Source organism: Bombina bombina, chromosome 2 (assembly GCF_027579735.1).
Source record: "Bombina bombina isolate aBomBom1 chromosome 2, aBomBom1.pri, whole genome shotgun sequence".
Lineage (NCBI taxonomy): Eukaryota > Metazoa > Chordata > Amphibia > Anura > Bombinatoridae > Bombina > Bombina bombina.
Window position 1 is genome coordinate 250,123,367 of NC_069500.1, and position 26,778 is coordinate 250,150,144.

Here is a 26,778-nt window from a genome sequence, read left to right on the forward strand (position 1 = left end):
AAGACATAAAACGTACCTCACACGGTCTCAGTGTGACAGAGCTTGTTGTATATAGAATTTTTAAAATGGTAACACTCGCAGAGTGCAAAAATGAAACGAAATAAAAGCCCTTTATGTAAAAGCACTAATAATTCGGCTATGCAAGCATTTTTAATTGAGATGCTTACGCGTATAGATGACACATTCTGTATTTATATGAGAAATGTAACCTTGATGTGTGTATTTGTAACCCACAAAGCAAGAGCTCTTGCAACAGCAGCAGCACACAAACACAATACAATAATACACATTACACAGTTCCACTATCCAAACTGATTGATCGCATACGTGACGTCAGCTCGTACGTTGCTTGGCAACCAAGCGGCGTGTCCGCTTAGACCCGGAAGTAGTGTGATGATGGCCTGTGTGTAGTGGATTCAGCATTACTTGCAGTTGTAAGCAAAGCCTTGTCCTCTGCGGCGACTTGGGGCAGCCCAATATGAGGTGCGGGCATTGCCTCTGGTCGCTTTTCTCGGTGACTGGGCTTCTGTATATACTAATAGCCTTTAGCCTCATTTCTTGTGCTAGCACTTTACCTGGATCTGTCTCTTCTACGTCCCCTACCAATTTAAGTGGCCCTCAGTCTGCAAGCCCTGCTAAAGAGAGCAACTCGAGTACTGTTGGAAAAGAACACGCTTCAACAGTATCCGGAGTGTTCCCACCGAACAAACCCCGCACACAGAGAGCCCTTGTAGTTCTTATGGTTGTGAGCGCTGCCGTTATTGTGTATTTTGTGATACGAACTATTAGGTAAGCACTACTTTAAAGTACAGGGGATATGGACAGTTTGGGAGGGGTGTTGTTTAGCATTATAAAAATGAGAAAATGTAAGCCCTTCCACTGTGATATCTGTCATCCTTTACCCCTTTGAGAAGAAAACAAAAGCACGTGTGGCCAGGCTAAGTCTTTATGATTGGTACCTTGCTCCTGCGCCCCTATTGTAATTTAAGTGTTTTCCACTCCCCTAGGGAGGCCGATGTGTCTTCCATGGACAAGCCCTAGCCATCCTACCTGAAGCACAGTGATTGACACGTGTAGGATCTAATTTTTTTTATTTGTACCCATTTGGCCACACCAAAGGATATAAGATAATAAACAAATATAAATGGGGGTTTCAGGGAATGTGCCCCTGTGTTGCAAAGTCATACAATTGTTGGTAACAAAGTGGATATTTTGCAGTGCCGCAATTAATGTCTGATGTACAGTATATGAAAAAAATGCTTTAATTGCCCTTTAATGCTGTTTAAAGTCAAACACTATAATTGTGGAAATAATCTATCGAAAGCAAAGAGTAACCTGTTAATAATATGCATATGTGTTTAATTATCTTAAATTGGTGATAGAATTAATACATTTGGGATGGTAATGGGCAGATTTTGAAACACTTTGGTGTACCTTAAATCAGGTCAGATCAGGGATAGGCAAGGTGTCCGTATACGGACACTGGTGTCCGTGACTGGCCCCTGCAGTGTCCGCCACCTGTTTTGTGGAGGGGAGGGAGTAGTAGGATAGATGAATGCTGGTCCTCACTCCTCCTTGACCCAAGCGGTGCCACACTAAGTAGCGGGAAAGTGAGGGAAGAAGCAAGCTGCCTGCAGTCAACTAACCGTGAGTCGTGACCCATCACAATTCATTGATCTGTGCGGCAGCATGGTGCTGGTGTCTGTGTGTAGAAGACCGCTGCCTACTCTGACAAACCTTACGTAAACAAGTAAGTAACCAATCATGATGATCATGCAATTAACATCAAGGTGAGTGGGTTTGGTCAGGAGTTGCAGACTCTCAATATAACCACAAAAAAAAGGTAATACCACAAGTAGTCTTTATATAAATGTTATTTTAAACTTGTTTGTATAGATGACTAATTTGTACTTGTGGAATTAGACCAGGGGTGTCCAATATGCAGCCCATTTGACAGCAAAGTGTCGCTCTCCTGACTTATAGAAACATAGAATATGTCGGCAGATAGGAACCATTCGGCCTATCTAGTTGGCCCAATTTTCTGAATACTTTCATTAGGTCCTGGCCTTATCTTATATCTAACATAACCTTATGCCTATCCCATGTATGTTTAAACTACTTCACTGCCTCTACCACTTCTGCTTGATGGCTATTCCACCATGTATCCACTACCCTCTCTGTAAAGAGAGTGCTTTTTGATGTTTTTAATTTGAAATGTACCTTGATGTCCTTCACTAACGTCTGTACTTTGAAAAATGTCCGCCACAGCCTTGGTCCGTGCCTATCCCTGGGTCAGATATATATATATTAAAACTCTAGGAGCCAGTAGAAAAATGTATAGATACATATTTTAACACTTTGCTTATCTTCAAACACACAGGACAATAGAGGTTAAACCGTGGCTCTATGACACACGGCAGTAATTTAATCCCTTGACTGCTGGATCACCTAGACAGCACTGATTTGTCACCCTATTTGTCTAGAGTACACACGGGTAATCACTGATGTGTGTTGCCCAGAGCACATGCATCATGTCATTATTTATTCTACAAAGCTTAGTCAACACCAGTGAGTTGAATGAAAGAGGATGAAAGTGCAAAAGTGACATGTTGTTGCACTGGTGCACATACAGACAGGGTGAGAGTGACTGTAACCCTTTCACTTCTCCCTAGCTACTCAGAGCCAGGAGGGCATTTTACTGAATACTAAGGACTATTTCGAGGCACTATTGCTACCTGCTTTGTTCTTTTAGATACCTATATATTAAAGGGACAGTCAAGTCCAAAAAAAACTTTCATGTTTCAAATAGGGCATGTAATTTTAAACAACTTTCCAATTTACTTGTATCACTAATTTTGCTTTGTTCTTTTGGTATTCTTAGTTGAAAGCTAGACCTAGGAAGGCTCATATGATAATTTCTAAGCCCTTGAAGGCCGCCTCTAATCACATGCTTTTGTATTTGCTTTTTACAGCAGGGGAGAGCTAGTTCAGGTAAACCCTATAGATAACATTGTGAGCACGCCCGTGGATTATGGCAGACACTGCACTAATTGGCTAAAATGAAAGTCAATAGATAATATACACAATGTCATGTGATCAGGGGGCTGTCAGAAGATGCTTAGATACAAGTTAATCACAGAGGTAAAAAGTGTATTATAACTGTGTTGGTTATGCAAAACTGGGGAATGGGTAATAAAGGGATTATCTATCTTTTAAAACAACAAAAATTCTGGTGTTGACTGTCCCTTTAAGTGTCATATTGCTGAAATTTAGAAATAAAGAAGTCTCTGAGTTTCCTTAACTTAGTTGAAAAATACATTTATCTCTCTTGACATATTTTAAAGGGACAGTCTAGTCCAAAACGTGTATTCTTTAAAAATATAGATAATTCCTATATTACCCATTCCCCAGTTTTGCATAACCAACACGGTTATATTAATATACTTTTTACCTCTGTGATTACCTTGTATCTAAGTCTCTGCAAACTGCCCTCTTATTTCAGTTCTTTTGACAGACTTGCATTTTAACCAATCTGTGCTGACTCCTAGGTAATTCCACAGGAGTGAGCACAATGTAATATATATATATATATATCTCACTCACACAAGAACTAGCACTGTCTAGCTGTAAAAAACTGTCAAAATGTACTGATAAAAGGCAGCCTTCAAGGGCTTAGAAATTACCACATGAGCCTACCTAGGTTTAGTATTCAACAAAGAATACCAAGAGAACAAAGCAAATTTGATGATAAATGTAAATTGGAAACTTGTTTAAAATTGCATGCCCTATTTAAATCAAGAAAGTTTAATTTTGACTAGACTGTCCCTTTAACTAAAATGAACCACTGAAGAAATGAGCATTAGTAATGCTTAACTGTAAATAAACCTTGTTTTTAGTGAAAACAGATATTCATCTTAAAATTAAGCATATATTCTACATGAAATACAGTAAAACAGGACGTGTTTAAGCTAAGATCAAGATTAATGCCGCTCAGCTATGTACTTGGTAAAATAACAGCTGGGCAAGAATTTGTAGACTACTATAAAATATTCCATAATTTAGCCAATTCTAATGTTTTTGTTAAACCATTCAAGTGTGAAATTAGAGTTTTCGTCGATCCTCTGCATTTAATTAGATAATTGGTTCTCAACCTCTCTTTCTGTTAGGGCTCACGTAATATATATATATTTTTAATGGCTGACATCCCCTCTATTAATGTACTACAAATAAGTGTATATGAAAATATGAAGGTTCCATCCAAGGAAAAAAAAACATTTAATTATGATTACCAAACATCATGCAAAGGACATAGTACAGTTGGTAAAATATGGTGAAAATACCTTGTTCAGGAAATGTGAACAGAAAAACAGGAGGGTAGTTAAAGGGATACTAAACACATACTTTTTTTTTCTTTCACGATTTCGAATAGAACTTTCATTTTGAAGAAACTTCTAATTTACTCCTATTATCAGTTTTTCTTCATACGCTTGGTATCTTTATTTGAAAAAGCAGGAATGAAAGCTTAGGAGCTGACCCATTTTAGGTTCAGCACCAGTGTAGCGCTTGCTGATTGGTGGCTAAATGTAGCCACCAATCCGCAAGCAATATCCAGGATGCTACCCAGGGTTCTGAACCAAAAATGGGCATGATTGATATTGGAAAAATAACAACTTTTCCTTTTTTTTATTCTTTTCAAACCTAATTTTAATAATAGTACAAGCTGAAAGTAAGGGAACATGAAACCCAAACGTTTTCATTCATAATTCAGACAGAGCATAGAATTAAAAAAAAAAATGTTTCCAATTAACTTCAATTATCAAATTTGTTTTGTTCTTGTGTTATTCTTTGTTTAAAAGAGAGGTAGCTTGCACATGCCCAGAGCACTACATGGTAGAAGTAAATTGTATGCTTTGTCTGAATTATTAAATAAAAATTTGGGGGTTTATGTCTTTTAGGTGAAAATAAAAATTATAACAGTGATAGCCATAGTATAAACTGAAAGCATAACAATTTGTACACCAATTCCGATAAATTTGGTTTCTCTATACTGTTAAAAAAGAAACAGATTATTGCAAAATACGTTTAATTGAAATTTAAAGTTTTTTTATGGCTTACAGTTCACTATGAGAAATGACCAGAAAAATTATGTTACCTCTTACAAAAATACATCTGTATGTCCAGACGTGTTGATAAACCATAACAAATTTGTTGACAGAATGTAATCTGTCTTATTAAGACTTTTGTTTGCTTAAATGGACATGAAACCCAAAAGTTTTCTTTCCTGATTCAGGCAGAGCTTACAATGTTAAACAAGTTTCCTATAGTCTTCTGTTATCTAATTTGCTTCATTCTCTTGGCATCCTTTGTTGCAGTAGCAGTAATGCACTACTGGGAGCTTATTGAACACATGACATCAGGTGAGCCAATGAGAAGAGGCAAATATGTGCAGCCATCAATCAGTCACTAGCTCTCAGTACTACATTGCCGCTTTTGAGCCTACCTAGGTATGCTTAAGTTGTTTAAGATTGCATGCTGTGGTGGAATCACAAAATAAACATTTGGAGTTTCATGTCCCTTAAAGGACAGGAACAGTATAGTCAAAATTAAACTTAAATCGACAGTTTAGTCCAAAATAAACTATCATGATTCAGATAGGGCATGTCATTTTTAACAACTTTCCAATTTATTTATATAACCAATTTTCCTTTGTACTCTTGGTATTCTTAGTTGAAAGCTAAACCTAGGAGGTTCATATGCTAATTTCTTACACCTAGAAAGCCAGCTCTTATCTGAATGCCTTTTGACAGTTTTCACCACTAGAGGGTGTTAGTTCGCGTGTGTCATATAAATAACACTGCTCACGCACGTGGAGTTTAGGAGTCAGCACTTATTGGCTAAAATGCAAGTCTGTCAAAAGAACTGAAATAAAGGGTTAGTTTGCAGAGGTTTAGATACAAGATAATCAGAGGTAAAAAGTGTATTACTATAACTGTTGGTTATGCAAACCTAGTGAATGGGTAATAAAGGGATTATCTATCTTTTAAAACAATAAAAATTCTGGTGTAGACTTACTCTGTAAATTGACTAGATAGATCATGTAATTTTAAACAACTTTCCAATTTACTTTTATCATCAAATTTGCCTAGTTCTCTTAGTAATCCTAGGTGAGCCCAGGATGGTGCACATTTCTTAAGACATCAATCAGCAGTGCTTGTAACATTGTTTATAGCAGTGTTATACATAGTTACTAATAATGCTGCCATAGACTGCTATAGACACATGCACACTCCTATAAGCCTACCTATGTATGCTCTCTTTCGTAAAATAATGATTTTCCACAGTCCTCCATAACATGAGATATTTCCCACCACTAGGAAGAGGTCAATAACCCATATCAGAGCTAAAAATCCCTCCCATCTCTCTCTAGTTTTGTTCTTGGCCTCGTAAGAGATGGTTGAGAATAGAGGTTGATCCAGTTACTTGCTTATGGATTACACATTGGGAGCTCAGACCTATGTGAGACCCAGAGTCCCTGGGGATTATCATTTACAAAGAGGACAGAAAAGACTCTTTGCAGCAGCTGAATGATACAGGGACACAGGAATACCCTTTTATATGCACATCATTCCCCTAATGGGACTTCAGCCATAACTACCCTCAAGTGTCGCAGGGACTTGTCTCTAGCCTCCCCATGAGGGACTCGGGTATTTCCTACTGCAATCCTCTGTGTTATTCAATACCTGCACTGGATGGGCTCTCTACTAAATACTGCTGCATTGACATACCTGCTAAGGCAGTGGAGGGGTGCTGTGTAAGGTAAGTGGCTTTACACAACATAGACACAGCCCAGAGTCTATTTGTAGGTACTCTCACACAGAAATTGAATAGCCAGGGGACTTAACCTGTCATGTCCTTAACGGTTTTATCATCATTGGGAACATTAGCAGGGAAGCATATGACCCTTTTCAGCCCTCTGGCAACTCTGGGGGTGTTTTTTGCGGCACATTTATTATTTAGGTGTATGGCCCTTTTTGCTCAGTGCAATATGCGGTTTTGTAGAGGAGGCTCCGGTTAGGCTGGGGCCAATGTTTTGAGATTTTCAATGGGTTATTATGTTTGGTGTACGATTATTTATTAAAAATGAACCAAATTTCTGCTTTATTTGTTCTTTTTCATAAGATGTTGGCTAAACTTCCTTAGGATCAGACTTTTGTCCAGGTGTTCGTTAGAATTATTCCAATTGTGATTTCTATTTCTCCACCCTGGAATCTGAATCTACTTTTCTCTGCATGACAAGGTTCTTTGTTTGAACAAATGCATTCCATTGATATCTACTTTTACCTTAGAAAGTACTCTTACTATTGGAGAGTTGCTGAGTTGTTAACCTTGTATTTTGATCTCCATGTCTAATTATTCACAAGGAGAAGGCTATACTTTGTACTAAATATGATTTTCAAAGGAACACCCTAGGGTTGTGCAATATGGGCAAAATTAAAAATCGCAATTTAGGACCCAAAAAAATCGCGAGTGTGATTTTAATCGTGATTTTCTTATAAATGACTAACACCTTAATTTTTTTCAAAAAATAATTATTTAACACAACAGAATCTTAATGTACATGTTTCTCAATGTCCAATACACTCTGGGAGCATAAAAATACAAACCGCAAAATAGTTAAAATAAAATTAGCTGCATGTGCTGTGGATACATAGTAGACACTAGCCAGTTCTTAGGTCTTCTGACAGAACATTGTCATGATTTCTTGGGCAATCAGTCTACCTGTGGTATGAGTAACATATGAAGCAGAGTGCATGGAGAAACCTGAAAAGTGCTGACTGTCCAGCAGCATGATTTGTGTTTCTAAGTGCAGTAAAAGTAGTGCAATGCACACTGCTTCATGTGTTAGTCATTTAGCTGAATGACTGTCTAGGAAAGCATGGGGGATGTGTTATTGACTCTCATCCTCCCTCTCCGCCTCCGTTTTCATGATGAACAGAGAATTATTATTAATTTTTTTTTTTACGTGCATACTCTCGCGGTTTTTAAATCGCATATGCGATTAATCGTGCAGCCCTAGAACACACCAATTAAGAAATGGTTGTTCCTTTATTGTGTTCAGATTTTGCTATCACTAAGTAGCGACTCTTACATAATCTTGAGGTAGCCAATGTTTTGAAGTTCTATCTCCAAACCACTAAATATTTCAGACAAACTTCTAGTTGGGGCTTGTAAGGGATAGAAAGCTACTAAGGTAGTATTGACCTCTTGGCTCAAATAAGTGATTCACAGGCTTACTTGAAGGTAGAAAAGTTGCTTCCTAAGTGCATTCAGCTCTACAAGAGCAGTTGCAACATCATGAGTTTTTTAAAATTATGCATCTTTTGGAGCAAATTTGCAAAGCTGCAACATATTTTCTCTGCATACTTTTTTCAGAGTTTATCGCTTTGAGCTTTTGTTTTTTTTTTGCAAGCAGCTTTTGCCAGGAAAGTCCTTCAGGCTACAGCGTCTGCATAAAAAGAACTGCCAAAAAAAGTTATCTCACCCTTTCCGTAACATAGACCACCAGTTTGGGTATTAATCTCATATGTTATAGAGGATTGTAGACCATCATCATTTTATGAAAGAAAACAAAATTGATGCTTACCTGATAAATTATTTTCTTTCGGAATGATGATAGTCTACAGGCCCTGCCCATTTCAATGGTTGGGTGACAGTTCTAATGACACCTCTACAGACCCTACTTTTTCTTTCATACCTATATGTTTCCTATTCTTTACTCAGCTATACGTTAAACTAGAGAGAGATGGGAGGGATTTTAAGCTCTAATATGGGTCCTTGACCTCCTCCTAGTGGCGGGAAATATATCCCATATATGATGGAGGACTGTGGAACATTATCATTCCAAAAGAAAATAATTTACCAGGTAAGCATACATTTTGTTTTTTAACAATGTATTGTATACCAAGAGAACAGAGCAAATTAGATAAGAGAATTAAATTGGAAAATTGTTAAAAAATTGCATGTTTTTTTTTATTAATCATGAAAGTTTAATTTTGACTTTAATGCCATTGCTCCCCTACAAATCTATGTACACAGAATCAACCCATACTAAGTTTCAAGAAGCTCACTGAATAGATGATGGTTTGGAGGGGAATAGATCTGCACAAGTACTTAAATGTGAGGAGGGAGTTATTTTTTATTATACTTTATTTATGAAGCGCCAACATATTCCTCAGCGCTGTCCATGGGTACAATTCATTTAAATAAAACAATGATATAAGACTTGTAGGAGACAGGACAACATTTACAAACACATACAGGAGGAATTGAGGGCCCTATTGCCGTGGGAAACTTACAATCTAGAGGGGTAGAAGGTTGAGAAACAGGAGGCAAGGACTGCAAGATTGAGAAAGATGTTAAGGTAGAGTTAGATGAGGGAAATGTTAGGTAAGTGAAAATGTATTATTGAGTTGAGTGGTAGGCTTCACTGAGTTACAATCATTAACAATTAAATAAGTTATTTTATTTAAATTGTTATTAAAGTGAAGGTCAATTTTCATCAATGAGTGCCCGGTTTTTAAAAATACTTTTAAAAACAGGGGCACTTTCATTGATGAAAATTAACATTGCACTGGATTTGAAGAAATACTTACCTTTTACTCCTGCAAAGCCGGATCGACGATCCCCCTCCTCCTTCTTCCTGCTGTACACCACAGCAATGACGAAACTGGCTTCCTCCAATCACAGCCGGGCATCACGAGCAGGGCGCTCTGGGGTGCAAGCCATGATTGAAGGATGCCGGTTTTGTCATTTCTGACGTCAGTACAGAGGAACTGAGGCTGGGATCGGCGATACGGTTTTGCAGAAGTAAAAGGTAAGTATTTCTTCTAATACAGTGCAATGTAAATTTTCATCAATGAAAGTGACCCTATTTTTAAAAACCGGGTACTCATTGATGAAAATTGGCCTTCACTTTAAGGTAATGGTTATTTCTCTTAAATTAAATAAAACTATTTAAATTGTTATTGTTAAGGTAATCCATTATTTTTCTCCTTCCAATAAAATATAGCTGAAAAGTTGATCAAATATGAAATGTAGCTACCAATCAGCAAGCGCTACCCAGGTGTGATATATATATATATATATATGTTATTACCAAACTGTAATCGTCTTGTATAACTGGAAAAATAATCTGAAAAGTCATTATTTTAAAAATGAAAACCATGATTTATATTGATTTAAATCGGTCTTACTTACTTGTGCTTTATATCGGCTTGATTTAAATCAAATCCACCCTGATAGAGATGGTGTTTCCTTCATTGTGTCACTCCTCAGATGCTTTTGGCGACTTATTACACCTAGCAGTTATGTTTTTATTTACACATTCTGAAGGGATTTTGCATTTCTTTATCTAAAAATATTGCAGATTATGATCTGCCACAGGCTATAGGCTGCTTTCATCAGCATATTGTGGATCGAGCAAAGTGTGCACGCTCATTTGCGTGTTGTCCTCCTAAACATTGGCTCCTTTTTTTTCTTCCTCATAAATTAATTTCTGCTAGGCACCAGTAAAAAACAATGCAAAGATATTGTTTTTTATTTTTCTCAGTGGGTTGATTGACCCAATTTTTATTTCATACTATCATATAAGTTGTTTATTAACTGAATTTACAATTATTACTAGTGGAGCTGTACAACCTTAGCATATCACTGAACAGATGCTGATGAAATGCAGCATTAAAAGTGTGTGTGTTGCGGCATCTCAGTGTTAATAGGCATCGGTTGGTTATTAGGCTCTGTGCAGTGCCATTATAGTGGTAAAGACAAAACCTGCTTTTTTTTTTTTACTTTCTTTTACACACTTTGAATTAAGTGTCTTGCACTGGTTTGCAGTCTTTGATACTGTTGACAACCATCATTGCTCCAAACTTCCAGTCCTTTGACATTTGTGCATCCTCTGCTTCTTTAACACTTTTTGTCTGGGTGCACAAGGCTCTGCTCTTGATCCCCCTCCTCTTTTCAAGCTACACATTATCCCTAGGTTCTTTAATAGAAGTCCCACAGGTTTCAGTATAATTTGCTGATGATCCAAAAATCTACACCAAACCTATAATCCTCCTTGCTAACTTATGTCAGTATATGTTTTTCAAATATTTATCCTCTCAGATAAATGTCTCTAATGCTAAGCTCCTTATCTCCCCCCCCTTCTTCCAAGACCACTACCCCAACTCTCCTATGACCCCAACTCCTCATGCTGATGCCTTGGAGTCACACTTGGCCAATTCATGCTGTTTCCACCTTTATAACATCTCCAAAGTTAGCTGTTTCCTCACACAACTGCAATATTAATCCACTCTAATCATTTCCCACATTGGCTATTGCAACTTCATCTTCTCTGGTCTCCCTAGCTACAATCTGCCCCCTGTTTTTCTCATGCATCAGAAAACACTAACTATTCTGCACGGTTTGTGCATTTTCCCTTTTCTTTGTTGTTGATTTGTTTTTGCTTTTTTTGTTTTTGTTTGTATTTTTATGTTTTTTAATGTAACATTTTTTTCAGGTCAAGAAGGAAAAACAGAAAAACTAGAAAATATGGTGTGTTGGATACTAACATCGGAAACATGGAATTAACTCCATTAGAGCAAGATGATGAAGATGATGATACATTATTTGATGCCAATCATCCTCGAAGGTGAGTCTCTCTGATGTTATACACTTTACATGTTTATCCTGACTTATTAAGGTTTTATTCTCTTCAAAGCACAGAAAAGCATGCTTCCCTAATGCCATACATTTTATATCACACTTTCATATTTATTTCTGACAGCTGAGCAGTTATTAAGATCTTATTAGACACATCACTGATTCTTCGCTACTGTCGGCCACATACAAAGCACTATTTAACCTCTTTGCAGCTTCAATGCTTAATCCTGCTCCACCACATATAGAACATTATAACCCATTGTCACTTGCTTTTGAGTCCGTATTTATCCCTTGAACCATTTGAACACTATTTATCCTACTGTAAGCTGCACACAGAACAGTATTAATCCCTTGTTCAGATATATAAAGTGTTTACCACCACAAAATATGTTTACACCATCTGTGGGCCTCTAAAATAAATGTTGTTGGTCTATGGGCTACATATTTCTAATAGACAACAAAGATCTATGTATGGCACTACTTCGGGCAGACTCTCTACATATAAATGTATTCTGTTGTGATGGGATGCCATCTCACACACAATCATTCTTAATACCTTAAGATCTAAAGAGTGGTGCTCTGCGGTATAATATATTAAAAATCAAATTAGTTAAAGTGAATGTAAGTTTTAATGAAGTTGAGTGCCTGGTTTTTAAAAATACTATTAAAAACAGGGGCACTTTCATTCATTAAACTTTTACATTTTAGCGTTTTTTTTTTTTTTTAAATACTTACCTTTTTTCTTTAGGAAACCCAGACCGGCGACCCTCCACCCGCAGCTTTTCTGTACTTACCTCAGCAATGACAAAACTGGCTTCCTTCCATCATGGCATACACCCCAGAGCGCCCATTGAGTGATTGGAGGAAGCCAGTTTCGTCATTGTGTTGGTAAGTACAGAGGAGCTGCGGGCGGAGGATCGACAGTCTGGGTTTCATAAAGAAAAAGATAAGTATTTAAAAAAACAAAAACTCTTCAATGTAAAGTTTAATGAATGAAAGTTCCCCTATTTTAATAGTATTTTTTAAAAACTGGGCACTTATTCATACAATTTTACATTCACTTAAAAGAACCTAAAAAAGAACCACAATCATATTACTCAATACCCTGACCCAAGAAGAGGGAAAATCTAGTAAATAATTAAACTTAACTTTTAGTAACTCTTAAAAAAAAAATAGGAAGTTTAAAATCGTAATCCCACAGTGCTATTATAATTATATTGATACTCCAAAAGCATAGGCAGAACGCATCAATTGTCTGACTTGGATAATTCAATAATATGTACAAGTTATGGAATAAAATAACGTTCAATAAAAAGTAAAAACAGATCAGTTTTGGTATTATTCATTTGCGTTGGGTACGCTGATTGTTAAATAACAATGAATTTTATGTACATGTGACGTATAACCAGATTAGTCTGGTTTTATTGTGATTCACAGTTATATAAATGCATACAAAGAGAGAAGCGCTCTACCAGGAACAAACAACTCGGTAGCCTGTTCTATGGCGAGTTACAAACTAGGAGCAGCCTCTTGTAGCCTGCTTTGTATGCATTCACAGTAATATATCTGATTAGGTACAAAAAACAGGTAAGTATGGGTAAACTATGTATACTAATAAAACATTAACCAGATGGAGAGAACTGACAAACATAGATAACTGCTATATCGATTAAAGTGCAAGCCTGCTGATAGCTTCAAAAGATACCTGTTTAATAATCCAAGTGCCCCAATATTCCATTGTATAAAATAGCTAAAAAATATTGTGTGGGGAAGGAGAATATAAATAATTGCTGGATTTTAAATAATCTAGATTAAAGGGACAGTAAAGTCGTGATTCAGACAGAGCATTCAATTTCTCTTGTAAGGTGTATCCAGTCCACGGATCATGCATTACTTGTGGGATATTCTCATTCCCAACAGGAAGTTGCAAGAGGACACCCACAGCAGAGCTGTTATATAGCTCCTCCCCTAACTGTCATAGCCAGTCATTCTCTTGCAACTCTCAACAAGCAAGGACGTTGTAGGAGAGAGTGGTTAAATATAGCTAGTTTATTTTCTTCAATCAAAAGTTTGTTATTTTTAAATAGTACCGGAGTTGTGCTATTTTATCTCAGGCAGTAAATAGAAGAAGAATCTGCCTGAGGTTTCTATGATCTTAGCAGGTTGTAACTAAGATCCATTGCTGTTCTCACATATGTCTGAGGGGATTACACAGATGAGGTAAAACTTCAGCGAGAGAATGGCGTGCAGTATATTCTGCTATCAGGTATGTGCAGTTATAATTTTTTCTAGAGATGGAAATCACTAGAAAATGCTGCTGATACCGGATTAATGTAAGTTAAGCCTGAATACAGTGATTTAATAACGACTGGTATCATGCTTACTCCCAGGGGTAATACCCTTATGATATTGCAATATAAAACATTTGCTGGCATGTTTAATCGTTTTTATATATACTTTGGTGATAAAACTTTATTGGGGCCTAGTTTTTTCCACATGGCTGGCTTAAATTTTGACTAGAAACAATTTCCACTGTTGTAGTATAAAAGTTACAGTTGGTGCAGTTAAAATTACAAACTGACATCCAGCTTCCCTCAAAGGCCCTCTGAATGCTATAGGACATCTCTAAAGGGCCCAAAGGCTTTCCAAAGTCGTTTATTGGGGAAGGTAGGGCCACAGCTTGCTGTGGCAGTTGGTTGTGACTGTTAAAAAAACGTCTATCGTTTTTTTGATCCGTTTTTTGAACTAAGGGGTTATTCATCCATTTGCAAGTGGGTGCAATGCTGTAAAAATTTTGTTTGATTTACTGCATTTTTTCACTGTTTTTCAAATTCTGACAAAATTTGTTTCTCTTAAAGGCACAGTACCGTTTTTTATATTTGCTTGTTAACTTGATTTAAAGTGTTTTCCAAGCTTGCTAGTCTCATTGATATTCTGTATAAACATGTCTGACATAGAAGAAACTCCTTGTTTATTATGTTTAAAAGCCATGGTGGAACCCCCTCTTAGAATGTGTACCAAATGTACTGATTTCATTTTATGCAATAAAGATCATTTTCTGTCTTTAAAAAATTTATCACCAGAGGAATCTGACGAGGGGGAAGTTATGCCGACTAACTTTCCCCCACGTTTCAGACCCTTTGACTCCCGCTTAAGGGACTCCCGCTCAAATGGCGCCAAATACATCTAGGGCGCCCATAGCGTTTACTTTACAAGACATGGCGGCAGTCATGGATAATACACTGTCAGCGGTATTAGCCAGACTACTTGAACTTAGAGGTAAGCGAGATAGCTCTGGGGTGAGACAAAATGCAGAGCATACTGACGCTTTAAGAACCATGTCTGATACTGCCTCACAATATGCAGAAGCTGAGGAAAGAGAGCTTCATTCAGTGGGTGATGTTAATGACTCAGGAAAGATACCTGATTCTAATATTTCAACATTTAAATTTAAGCTTGAACACCTCCGCGTGTTGCTTAGGGAGGTTTTAGCTGCTCTGAATGACTGTGATACCATTGCAGTGCCAGAGAAATTGTGTAGACTGGATAAATACTTTGCAGTGCCGGTGTGTACTGATGTTTTTCCAAATACCTAAAAGGTTTACAGAAATTATTAATAAGGAATGGGATAGACCAGGTGTGCCGTTCTCTTCCCCTCCTATTTTTAGAAAAATGTTTCCAATAGACGCCACCACACGGGACTTATGGTAGACAGTCCCTAAGGTGGAGGGAGCAGTTTCTACTCTAGTAAAGCGTACTACTATCCCTGTCGAGGACAGTTGTGCTTTTTTTTTTTTTTTTTTTTTTTTTTTTAGATCCAATTGATAAAAAATTAGAGGTTACCTTAAGAAAATATTTATTCAACAAGGTTTTATCCTACAGCCCCTTGCATGCATTGCCCCTGTCACTGCTGCTGCGGCGTACTGGTTTGTGTCTCTGGAAGAGGCTTTACAGGTAGCGACTCCATTGGATGACATACTTGGCAAACTTAGAGCACTTAAGCTAGCCAATTCTTTTATTCTGATGCCATTGTTCATTTGACTAAACTAACGGCTAAGAATTCTGGTTTTGATATACAGGCACACAGAGCGCTATGGCTTAGATCATGGTCAGCTGACGTGACTTCAAAATCTAAGCTACTTAACATTCCCTTCAAGGGGCAGACCCTATTCGGGCCTGGTTGAAGGAGATTATTGCTGATATCACTGGAGGAAAAGGTCATGCCCAGGACAGGTCCAAATCTAGGGCCAAACAGTCTAATTTTCATGCCTTTCAAAACTTCAAGGCAGGTGCGGCATCAACTTCCTCTAATAATAAACAAGAGGGAACTTTTGCTCAATCCAAGACGGTCTGGAGACCAAACCTGACCTGGAAAAAAGGTAAGCAGGTAAAAAAGCCTGCTGCTGCCTCTAAGACAGCATGAAGGAACGGCCCCCTATCCGGGAACGGATCTAGTAGGGGGCAGACTTTCACTCTTTGCCCAGGCGTGGGCAAGAGATGTTCAGGATCCCTGGGCGTTGGAAATTATATCCCAGGCATATCTTCTGGACTTCAAAGCTTCCCCCCCAAAAGGGAGATTTCACCTTTCACAATTATCTGCACTCCAGATAAAGAGAGAGGCATTCTTACACTGTGTACGAGACCTCCTAGTTATGGGAGTGATCCATCCAGTTCCAAAGGAGGAACAGGGACAGGGTTTTTACTCAAATCTGTTTGTGGTTCCCAAAAAAGAGGGAACCTTCAGACCAATTTTGGATCTAAAGATCTTAAACAAATTCCTCAAAGTTCCGTCGTTCAAGATGGAATCTATTCGTCCCATCCTACCACTGATCCAGGAGGGTCAATATATGACTACAGTGGATCTAAAGGATGCTTATTTTCACATTCCGATACACAAAGATCATCATCGGTTTCTCAGGTTTGCCTTTCAAGACAGGCATTACCAGTTGTAGCTCTTCCCTTGGGATTAGCTACAGCCCCAAGAATCTTTACAAAGGTTCTAGGGTCGCTTATGGTGGTCCTAAGGCCGCGGGGCATAGCAGTAGCCCCTTATTTAGACGACATCCTGATACAGGCATCAAACTTCCGAATTGCCAAGTCTCATACGGACGTAGTACTGGCATTTCTGTGGTCGCATGGGTGGAAAGTGAATGAGGAAAAGAGTTCTCTATCCCCACTCACAAGAGTTTCCTTTCTAGGGACTCTGATAGATTCTGTAGAAATGAAAATTCACCTGACGGAGTCCAGGTTATCAAAGCTTCTAAATTCCTGCTGGGTTCTTCATTCCATTCCGCGCCCTTCTGTGGTTCAGTGTATGGAAGTAATCGGCTTAATGGTAGCGGCAATGGACATAGTGCCGTTTGCACGCTTACATCTCAGACCACTGCAACTATGCATGCTCAGTCAGTGGAACGGGGATTACACAGATTTGTCCCCTCAACTGAATCTGGACCAAGAGACCAGGGATTCTCTTCTCTGGTGGCTATCTCGGTCCATCTGTCCAAAGGTATGACCTTTCGCAGGCCAGATTGGACAATTGTTACGATAGATGCCAGCCTTCTAGGTTGGGGTGCAGTCTGGAACTCCCTGAAGGCTCAGGGATCGTGGACTCAGAAGGAGTCTCTCCTTCCATTAAATATTCTGGAACGAAGAGCGATATTCAAGGCTCTTCAGGCATGGCCTCAGTTAGCAACTCTGAGGTACATCAGATTTCAGTTCGACAACATCACGACTGTAGCTTACATCAACCATCAAGGGGGAACGAGAAGTTCCCTAGAGATGTTAGAAGTTTCAAAAATAATTTGCTGGGCAGAGATTCACTCTTGCCACCTATCAGCTATCCATATCCCAGGTGTAGAGCACTGGGAGGCGGATTTTCTAAGTCGTCAGACTTTTCATCCGGGAGAGTGGGAACTCCATCCGGAGGTATTTGCACAACTGATTCATCGTTGGGGCAAACCAGAACTGGATCTCATGGCGTCTCGCCAGAACGCCAAGCTTCCGTGTTACGGATCCAGGTCCAGGGATCCCAAGGCAACACTGATAGATGCTCTAGCAGTGCCCTGGTCTTTCAACCTGGCTTATGTGTTTCCACCGTTTCCTCTGCTCCCTCGACTGATTGCCAAGATCAAGCAGGAGAGAGCATCGGTGATGCTGATAGCACCTGCGTGGCCACGCAGGACCTGGTATGCAGATCTAGTGGACATGTCATCCTTTCCACCATGGTCTCTGCCTCTGAAACAGGACCTTCTACTTCAGGGTCCTTTCAACCATCCAAATCTAATTTCTCTGAGGCTGACTGCCTGGAGATTGAACGCTTGATTTTATCAAAGCGTGGCTTCTCCGAGTCAGTTATTGATACCTTAAGACAGGCATGAAAGCCTGTCACCAGGAAAATTTACCATAAGGTATGGCGTAGATATCTTTATTGGTGTGAATCCAAGGGTTATTCATGGAGTAAGGTCAGGATTGCTAGGATATTATCTTTTCTCCAAGAAGGTTTGGAAAAAGGATTGTCAGCTAGTTAAGCGTCTGGCAGATGTTCCAGACGTTCAGGCATTTTGTCAGGCTTTAGTTAGAATCAAGCCTGTGTTTAAACCTGTTGCTCCACCATGGAGCTTAAACTTGGTTCTTAAGGTTCTTCAAGGAGTTCCGTTTGAACCTCTTCATTCCATAGATATCAAGCTTTTATCTTGGAAAGTTCTTTTTTTGGTAGCTATTTCCTTGGCTCGTAGAGTCTCTGAGCTATCTGCCTTACAATGTGATTTTCCTTATCTGATTTTTCATACGGATAAGGTAGTCCTGCGTACCAAACCTGGGTTCTTACCTAAGGTGGTATCTAACAAGAATATCAATCAAGAGATTGTTGTTCCATCCTTGTGTTACACAATCTGGACGTGGTCCGTGCTTTAAAGTTTTACTTACAAGCTACTAAAGATTTTCGTCAAACATCTGCTTTGTTTGTTGTCTACTCTGGACAGAGGAGAGGTCAAAAGGCTTCGGTAACCTCTTTTTCTTTTTGACTAAGAAGCTTAATCCGCTTAGCCTATGAGACTGCTGGACAGCAGCCTCCTGAAAGGATTACAGCTCATTCCACTAGAGCTGTGGCTTCCACTTGGGCCTTTAAAAATGAGGCTTCTTTTGATCAGATTTGCAAGGCGACGACTTGGTCTTCACTTCATATTTTTTCAAAATTTTACAAATTTGATACTTTTGCTTCTTCGGAGGCTATATTTGGGAGAGAGGTTTTACGGGCAGTGGTTCCTTCCATTTAAGTTCCTGCCTTGTCCCTCCCTTCATCCGTGTACTTTAGCTTTGGTATTGGTATCCCACAAGTAATGGATGATCCGTGGACTGGATACACCTTACAAGAGAAAACACAATTTATGCTTACCTGATAAATTTATTTCTCTTGTGGTGTATCCAGTCCACGGCCCGCCCTGTCATTTTAAGGCAGGTAATTTTTAAATTTAAACTACAGTAACCACTGCACCCTATGGTTCCTCCTTTCTCGGCTTGTTTTTGGTCGAATGACTGGCTATGACAGTTAGGGGAGGAGCTATATAACAGCTCTGCTGTGGGTGTCCTCTTGCAACTTCCTGTTGGGAATGAGAATATCCCACAAGTAATGGATGATCCGTGGACTGGATACACCACAAGAGAAATAAATTTATCAGGTAAGCATAAATTGTGTTTTTAAGCAACTTTCCAATTTACTTCTATTATACATTTTTTCTTTGTTAAAGAGTAATCCTAGGTGAGCCCAGGAGCATGCACATGTCCTAAGCCATCTGGCAGAGTTTGCAACAATGTTTATAGTAATGTTATACATAGTTGAAAACTCTGCTGCCGTAGGGTGTCTGTAGCATCATATGGCTGCAGTGTTTGTAACTATGTATAACATTGCTCTAAACATTGTTGCAAACTCTGCTGCCAAATGGCTTACGACTCTTCCCTGCTTCTGGGCTCTCCTAGGATACCTCGTTAACAACCGATACCAAGGGAACTAAGCAAAATTCATAATAGAAGTAAATTGGAAAGCTGTTTAAAAGTGTATGCCCTAACCAGTCCATTTAGTTTATTTTTTACTTTACTGTCCCTTTAATTACAATCTTCCATTGGAATTTTTATCAGTTTTGAAATATCTGTGTTGCAGTTAACACTGGTATCCCAGTCAAACCATTGTTAACAAAATTGTTGCATATTTTTTTTTTTTTTAAAAAAAAGCTTCTATTGTTACATCTGTAATTGATTTGATATTAAATATGTGTTCTGGTAACCACTGCAAGTCCAACCCTTTCACTATCATTTATTATTGTTGCTCAATACACATATACAGTGCCCTTCACTAATATTGGAACCCCTGTTAAATAAAGAAGGCTGTGAAAAAATTGTCTTTATTATTTAACTTTTTGATATATTTTTTTTAAAAATACACTAAAATGCCCTGCTCTCATGGATATTAAACAATTGCAAGCACAACACAGGTTTATCCAAATAAATAAAAAAATCTTTGTTAAATATATGTGACACAATTATTGACACCCTTTTAGCCAATACTTTTAGTCAATACCTCCCTTTGCCAAGATAACAACAGCTCTGGGTATTCTATAATACCTAATGAGGTTGGAGAATACATGGCAAGGGATCTGAGACCATTCCTCCATACAGAATCTCTGCATATCCTAAATTTCGAGGTTGATGCTGGTCGACTCTCCTCTTCAGTTCACCCCACAGGTTTTCTATGGGGTTCAAGTCATGGAGCTAGGATGGCCATGGCAGGACCTTGAATTTGTGGTCAGTAAACCATTTTTCTGTTGCTTTTGGTGTATGTTTTGGATTATTGTCCTGCTGAAAGATCCTACATGGCCATTTTAAGCTTCCTAGCAGAGGCAGTCAGGTGTTCATTTAATATCTGTTTATAGTTAATGATGCCATGTATCCTAACAAAATGTCTAGGTCCTCTGGCAGAAAAAATCAATCACCACTATATTTAACCGTGGGCATGAGGTACTTTTCCATATGGCTACCTCTCTGTATGCGCCAAATCAACCTCTGGTATTGCCAAAAAGCTATTTTGGCTTCATCTAACCATATAAACTGATCCCATTTGAATTTCCAGTAGTGTCTGGTAAACTGGAGATGCTTGAGTTTGTTTTTGGATGAGAGTAGAGTCTTTTTTCTTGAAACCCTTCCAAACAACTTGTGGTGATGCAGGTGACATCGGATTGTAGTTTTGGAGACTTTCTGACCCCAAGAGGCAACAAACTTGTGCAATTCTCCATCTCTGATCCTTGGATATATTTTGGCCACTCGAACCATCCTCTTCACAGTGCGTTGATCCAATATAGACACATATCCTCTTCCAGGCCGATTCATAACATTTCCAGTCGACTGGAACTTCTTTGTCCTGATGGTGGAAATGGGCATTTTCAATGCTTTTGTTATATATATTTTTTTATTTATATTTTTATTTATGAACCAATTCAAGATACAAGTCTGCATAAAAAACATATTAAATACATGGCATGTTGTGGTTACATACATGACAAATAACATAATGCGACAAAAAGAATACATTTGAGAATATATATTGAAACTCAGTGATGCTGTATATAACTCCTTTATCTAGTCACAACATAAAAAGAAAGTTTAACTTTTTAGAACTTGAATTGGCGAATTTCATAAGAGATAAAGAGAACAGAAAGAACAAACAAAAACATCCTTCTCTTAACACCACCTCACTCACCCGCGCTTCCCCCCGCCTACCGGTCAGGGAATTCATTGTTTGCAATGGCCAGCTCGAGAAACACAGTGCTTTTAAAAAGTGCAATTAACTGCAGCTGTATTTCTTTAGAGTAGTTTAAGATTAAGTTCTTCCATTTATAGAAAAAAAAACGTTTAATTTAAGTTTCTGAATTTATTGAGGTGTCCAGTTGCTCCATTATGATTTGATTTTTAAGTTTCTGAAGAAATTCTGTCAAACTAGGGGCTTTATTAGATTTTATAAAAAAAGAGGACATGGTTACCTGTTGTTTGTGTATAATTTTGTTTACCCAGTAATTAATCTTCTACCAAAATTTCTTTATTTTGGGGCAGTTCCAAAAACAGTGGTATATATCCGCTTTTGGTGTCTTACATTTATGGCAGTGAGCTCCTGAATTATCCCATCTAGCCTTAAAATTTGGTGTAATATATATTCTGTTTATAAGTTTAGTATGCGATTCTCTCAATGAGGAGGAGAGTGTTGCAGCATCACTTTTTTGAATGATTTCCGGTAAAACCTGCCAAGCATCTGCTATTTTTTGCACATTAACTTGTCAGCGGAAACAAGTAATTAATTTATATAGAAGTTAGAAAGTATTTACCTGCTTTAAACAGGTTCAGCGCAGGGTCTAAAATGAGCCAGGCTTCCTCCTCTATATTATTATGTGTAGATTCAAAAACAAAGTGTCAAACCTGTAAGAAGGCAAAAAATTCTCTATTCGGTATACCGAATTCCTGTTTCAAATCAGTAAATGTCTTACATCTCCAAGACCCTTTTTTCTAAACTGGTGTATATACAATAGTCCCATTGAGGACCAGTATTTGAAAATTTTAGAATCTAACGCTGGGATAAAATTAGGGTTACCAGTAATTAAGTACTTAGAGACGAGGGTTAATGTGTAGAATTTTCAGTATTTTTTTGTCAGGCCACAATCACGTTTTGAATAACGTAGGTAGTTGTTTAACTTTAGTAGGCCACTTATCAGGGATACGATGAAGGAGTGCCCTAAGTGAGTATGACTGTACTAAGTTTTCTTCTAAAGGTTTAACTGCATAATAATCAATTACAGTTAACCAATCCAAGGCAATCTTCCCAATACCTACTAGGTTATATATTTCGCTATCTGGTAGTGCAAATCCCCCATCAGTTCAAAAAATGATTATTTTTTTTTAAACTCAATAGCCCTCCGTTTTCCCCCTACAAGAATTGTAAGCATAACTGTTTAAATGCACTTAAATCCTTTCGTTTTACCATAATTGGGAGATTTTGCATTAAATAAAGAAGTTTGGGGAATATCACCATCTTTTTTAAATTGACTGTTAGAGTTAATTTAAATTTGGTCCAATTTTCCAGGTCATGTTTTATTTTAAGAAAAAATGGGTGGATAATTAAGCTCGTACCATTCGTTGATATCTTTAGATAGTTTGATGCCTAAACGCATAAAGGCATCTTTCTTCTCTTTAAACTGATAAGTTTAGTATAAGTCTTTTTGTTTACTTAGCCAGGAAATTTCTGTTTTAGATGTGTTAACTTTGTAGCCTGAAAATGCACTAAAATCCTGTAATATTTGAATTAAAACTGGAATATTTCTTTAAGTATTTGTCATTAGGACTAATAAGTCATCCACATATAATAATGTATTGGCCTTTCTTGAACCAAAATGAATCCCTTCAATCTCTTTTCTTAAACAAACGGCCAAAGGCTCTAGGGCCAAGTTAAATAAGTAAGGGGAGAGTGGTCATCCTTGTCTTGATCCCTTATGTAGGGAAAAGTTTGCTAAGGGAAATATTAATAATAATGGAAGTGTTGGGACAATTATAGATTAAACAAATAAAATTCAGGAAGGACCAAACGTTGGTGATACTGTAAACAGATGATCCCAAGTAATGGAGTAGATGGCCTTTTCTGCATCTATTGAGATTATTTCTGCATCCGACCCCTTTGTAGAGTTTCTTTTCTGTGAATATGATTGATATGTATTTAATATCAGTTGGAGTTTCCTCAGATTACGAGAAGAGTTTCTACAAGGCATAAAGCCGACCTGATCCTTATGTATAAGGGGACCAGTAACTAATTTAATCCTGGTTGCTATGATACTCATAAGAATTTTATAATCACTATTCATTAGTGAGATCGGCCTGTAAGAGCCAATCTCTTCTGGGTTTTTATTTTTTAAATCATAGATATTAATGATGAGGTAAAATATCTAGACATAAAATAAATGCCCTAAACTCCCCTTTAATGCCACCCACACTAAACTAAAACTATATCTAGCTGCCACCACTTAAAGGGCCATTATACACTCATTTTTTTCTTTGCATAAATGTTTTGTAGATGATCTATATATAAAGCCCATAAAGTTTTTGTTTTTTTTAAAAATGTATAATTTTGCTTATTTTTAAATAACATTGCTCTGATTTCAGACTCCTAACCAAGCCCCAAAGTTTTATTTGAATACCGTCAGCTACCTTCTCCAGCTTGCTCCTGTTTGTGTAACGGGTCTTTTTTCTATGCAAAAGAACATGCAGTTATATGAAAATGAGTGTATACTGTCCCTTTAAGATTATATGATATGGGTAATCTTAAGGAAAACCCAGAAAATTACAAATTAAATTCCAGATTATAATTTAGCAAAAAATAACATAAAATCACAGTACTAATACTACCAGTCTCTTTCAGTAACGTGGTTTAAATATTAGACAAAGGCCAAAGCTTAATAAATAAAGGTTTATTATGCGAAAAATTAGCACAGTGCATTAATAATAAAAAGATATTAACAAATAGCATTACACAAGCAAACAGTTTTTAAAAAGAGAAAAAAACAGAACCCTTATACTTCACTAGTCTTAGTATCTGTGCCAGGGAGATTGGCAGGAAAAGATGGTCTCTCACTCTGTTGGTATACAGCCTCCCATGTAAGAAGAACAACTTTAAATGTTAAAACACAAAACTTTATACCTCTTTCCATGATATCAGATGGCTTGACCCTCCCTCTTTGCAGGGGCTGGGAAGCCCCCTATCTTTTACGACAGTCAATAAACTCTTAAGTATTTTCCTGAAATTATAGAACACATTATAATTTCTGCTAGGTAAATCTAGTGCATGTATACAGAGAGGCAATCCCTTAGGGATATGGTGAGGAATATTTTGATACCAACCACCATATAATATTGCATTATTTATGTTCCTGAAACATTATTTCTGATAAAAGCCCTTATTTACAGAGCTGGATGTCCTATCACTGACCCCAGTGTAGTTCCTGGTTTGAGGCTTTGTGTTCCATCATGCCCTCTGCTGACAGTTTGAGCCATAATGGTCTCTTCTGTGTATACTACAAAGTATTTATGAGGGGTCTGGTATATCAAAGGGAAATCGTATGCACACAAACACAGCAACACAGTTCTTTTTAAAAAACAAACAACTGTTTTTAGCACAAAACTACAGAAAGTTAACCCTTCAGCATCTCAATCATGGGGTATTCGTGACAACTGCCTTAACAGTTTCCCATAATGTTTCAGTGTGAATTTTGGGGGGGAAAATTTAGCTGGTAAAAGTCATTCCATTTTAATTTCAGCCATGCTTTAAACTGCACATTAGTTACAAGAAAAAAAAACCTGTTAAACTTAGCTTCCTGAAATTTCCTTATTTTAATGTTCAGCATGGTCTGATATAATTATTTCTTTGATGTCAGTTGTCATTTTAAAACCCAACATTTTTTCTGATATTAAGAAGTAATCAATTCTGGACATTGGTGTGTGTGACTCGCATGAAAATGTCCTTAGGTCTGGGTTCTGTACCTGCCAGATGTCTTTAACGTGGAGTAAATTACCAGAATTTTTAAAGAATTTAGATTCTTGCTTGCTATTCCTGTTCAGAGAGGGTTTAAGTCTATCCAAAGTAAAGTACAATGCTATATTAAAATCACCTGCAATAATTAGATTTTTCGAATAGACAGTTAAAAGTTTCACCTGTAAATTTTCCCAAAAGACTTTATCCAATTTATTGGGCCCATAAATGTTACATAAAGTTAAAATCATTCCCTCCAAATCCACTTAAGAAGAGATTAAATATCTTTCGTAAGATTCGTAAGATTAAATATCTTTCCTCTGGATCAAGTTCAGATCCCAGAATTTTATATTGAAGATTTTTATTAAAAAGAAAGGCGACTCCTTTTTTCCTGTTTGTTCAAGGGGTTCCCATCGCTTTTGTTTTTTTATAGCCCCTTCCTTTTTTGTGAAGTTCCACAACCTTTTGCCATTCATCACAGCTATATTCCTAGGTCTTATCCATTGTGATGAATGACTAAGGGAATTTGGCCTGTGTTACCTTATATTTATACCCCTGTGAAACAGGAAGTCATGGTTGAACAATTTCCTGTTCCTAATCACACAGGTGTACTAAAAAATGTAAAATATAATTGGGAATATACTTCAAATATATTTTTCTCATATAAATTCATAGGGGTGCCAATAATTGTATTTTTTTTTCTTTTGGATAAACCTGTTTTTGCAATTGTTTGATATCCATGAGAGCAGAGTTCTTTTGTGTATTTTTTTTTAACAAAAGATTAAATGGTAAAACAATAAAGACTATTTTTCACAGCCTTCTTTGCTCATATTTACCAAAATGTTAGTGGAGGGAACCATAACTGATGAAATGTAGCACAATGCTACTTGTTAGCAACTTAGTTCACACCAATTAATATAGTATGCTGCTGCAATACATGTAAAACTTGTAATGCCTATTAATACGTCGCTATACACTCGGTATCAATCTATTTTACATTTTTGTCAGCACAGCCACTTTTGTTTTTCAAAAAACAAAGCTATATAATGCATTGTGAAACATTCTGTTAGAGAATTTTGATTATTGTGTCCCTTTTTATAAGTTATTCTTGTTAATTTACTATTTTTTTTTTTTTAGGTAATCCTGCTTCTTGCCATGGAACTAGTTACATTTATGCTTGACAAAATTATAATTTACTGACAAAGAAATCTACATTTTGTTTACATGTTGTGGTATCTTACGACTTTTGTAATTAAAATTCTTAATGTGTATTTTGTACATAATTTAAAGCAATATCTTGAAAAATGTAAGTCAAACTATCCTTTCATTAAAAAAAAAAAAAAATAGATTTGAGACTGCACATATCCGGATTGTTTTATTACTTTATATTATTGTTTGTTTTTTTGTTTTTTTTCTTTTCTTGTGAAGATTTTGTAAAGATGATCTAAATTGTTAAGTTAATTTTAGATATATTTCCATGTAAAATAGGAAGTTTATAATCTGTCATATTTAATAATTCTACA

General features: G+C 37.2%; 1 protein-coding gene across 1 annotated transcript; it reads left to right on the plus strand.

Annotated features, from left to right (window-relative positions):
* The first annotated feature begins 376 nt into the window (after positions 1-376).
* Positions 377-26,617, plus strand: FAM174A (family with sequence similarity 174 member A). Its single transcript, XM_053700476.1, has 3 exons — positions 377-789; positions 11,561-11,692; positions 26,393-26,617. The coding sequence occupies exons 1-3, from the start codon at positions 479-481 to the stop codon at positions 26,394-26,396; spliced, it is 447 nt and encodes a 148-aa protein (XP_053556451.1). The 5' UTR covers positions 377-478; the 3' UTR covers positions 26,397-26,617.
* The last annotated feature ends 161 nt before the right edge of the window (positions 26,618-26,778 follow it).

What these genes read in the sequence shown, in the direction of transcription:
- FAM174A (XM_053700476.1), top strand. Translation starts at nt 479, where the DNA reads ATGAGGTGCGGGCATTGCCTCTGGTCGCTTTTCTCGGTGACTGGGCTT. An exon ending in TTTGTGATACGAACTATTAG is followed by an intron (nt 790 to 11,560) that starts GTAAGCACTACT and finishes CATTTTTTTCAG; the next exon opens with GTCAAGAAGGAAAAACAGAA.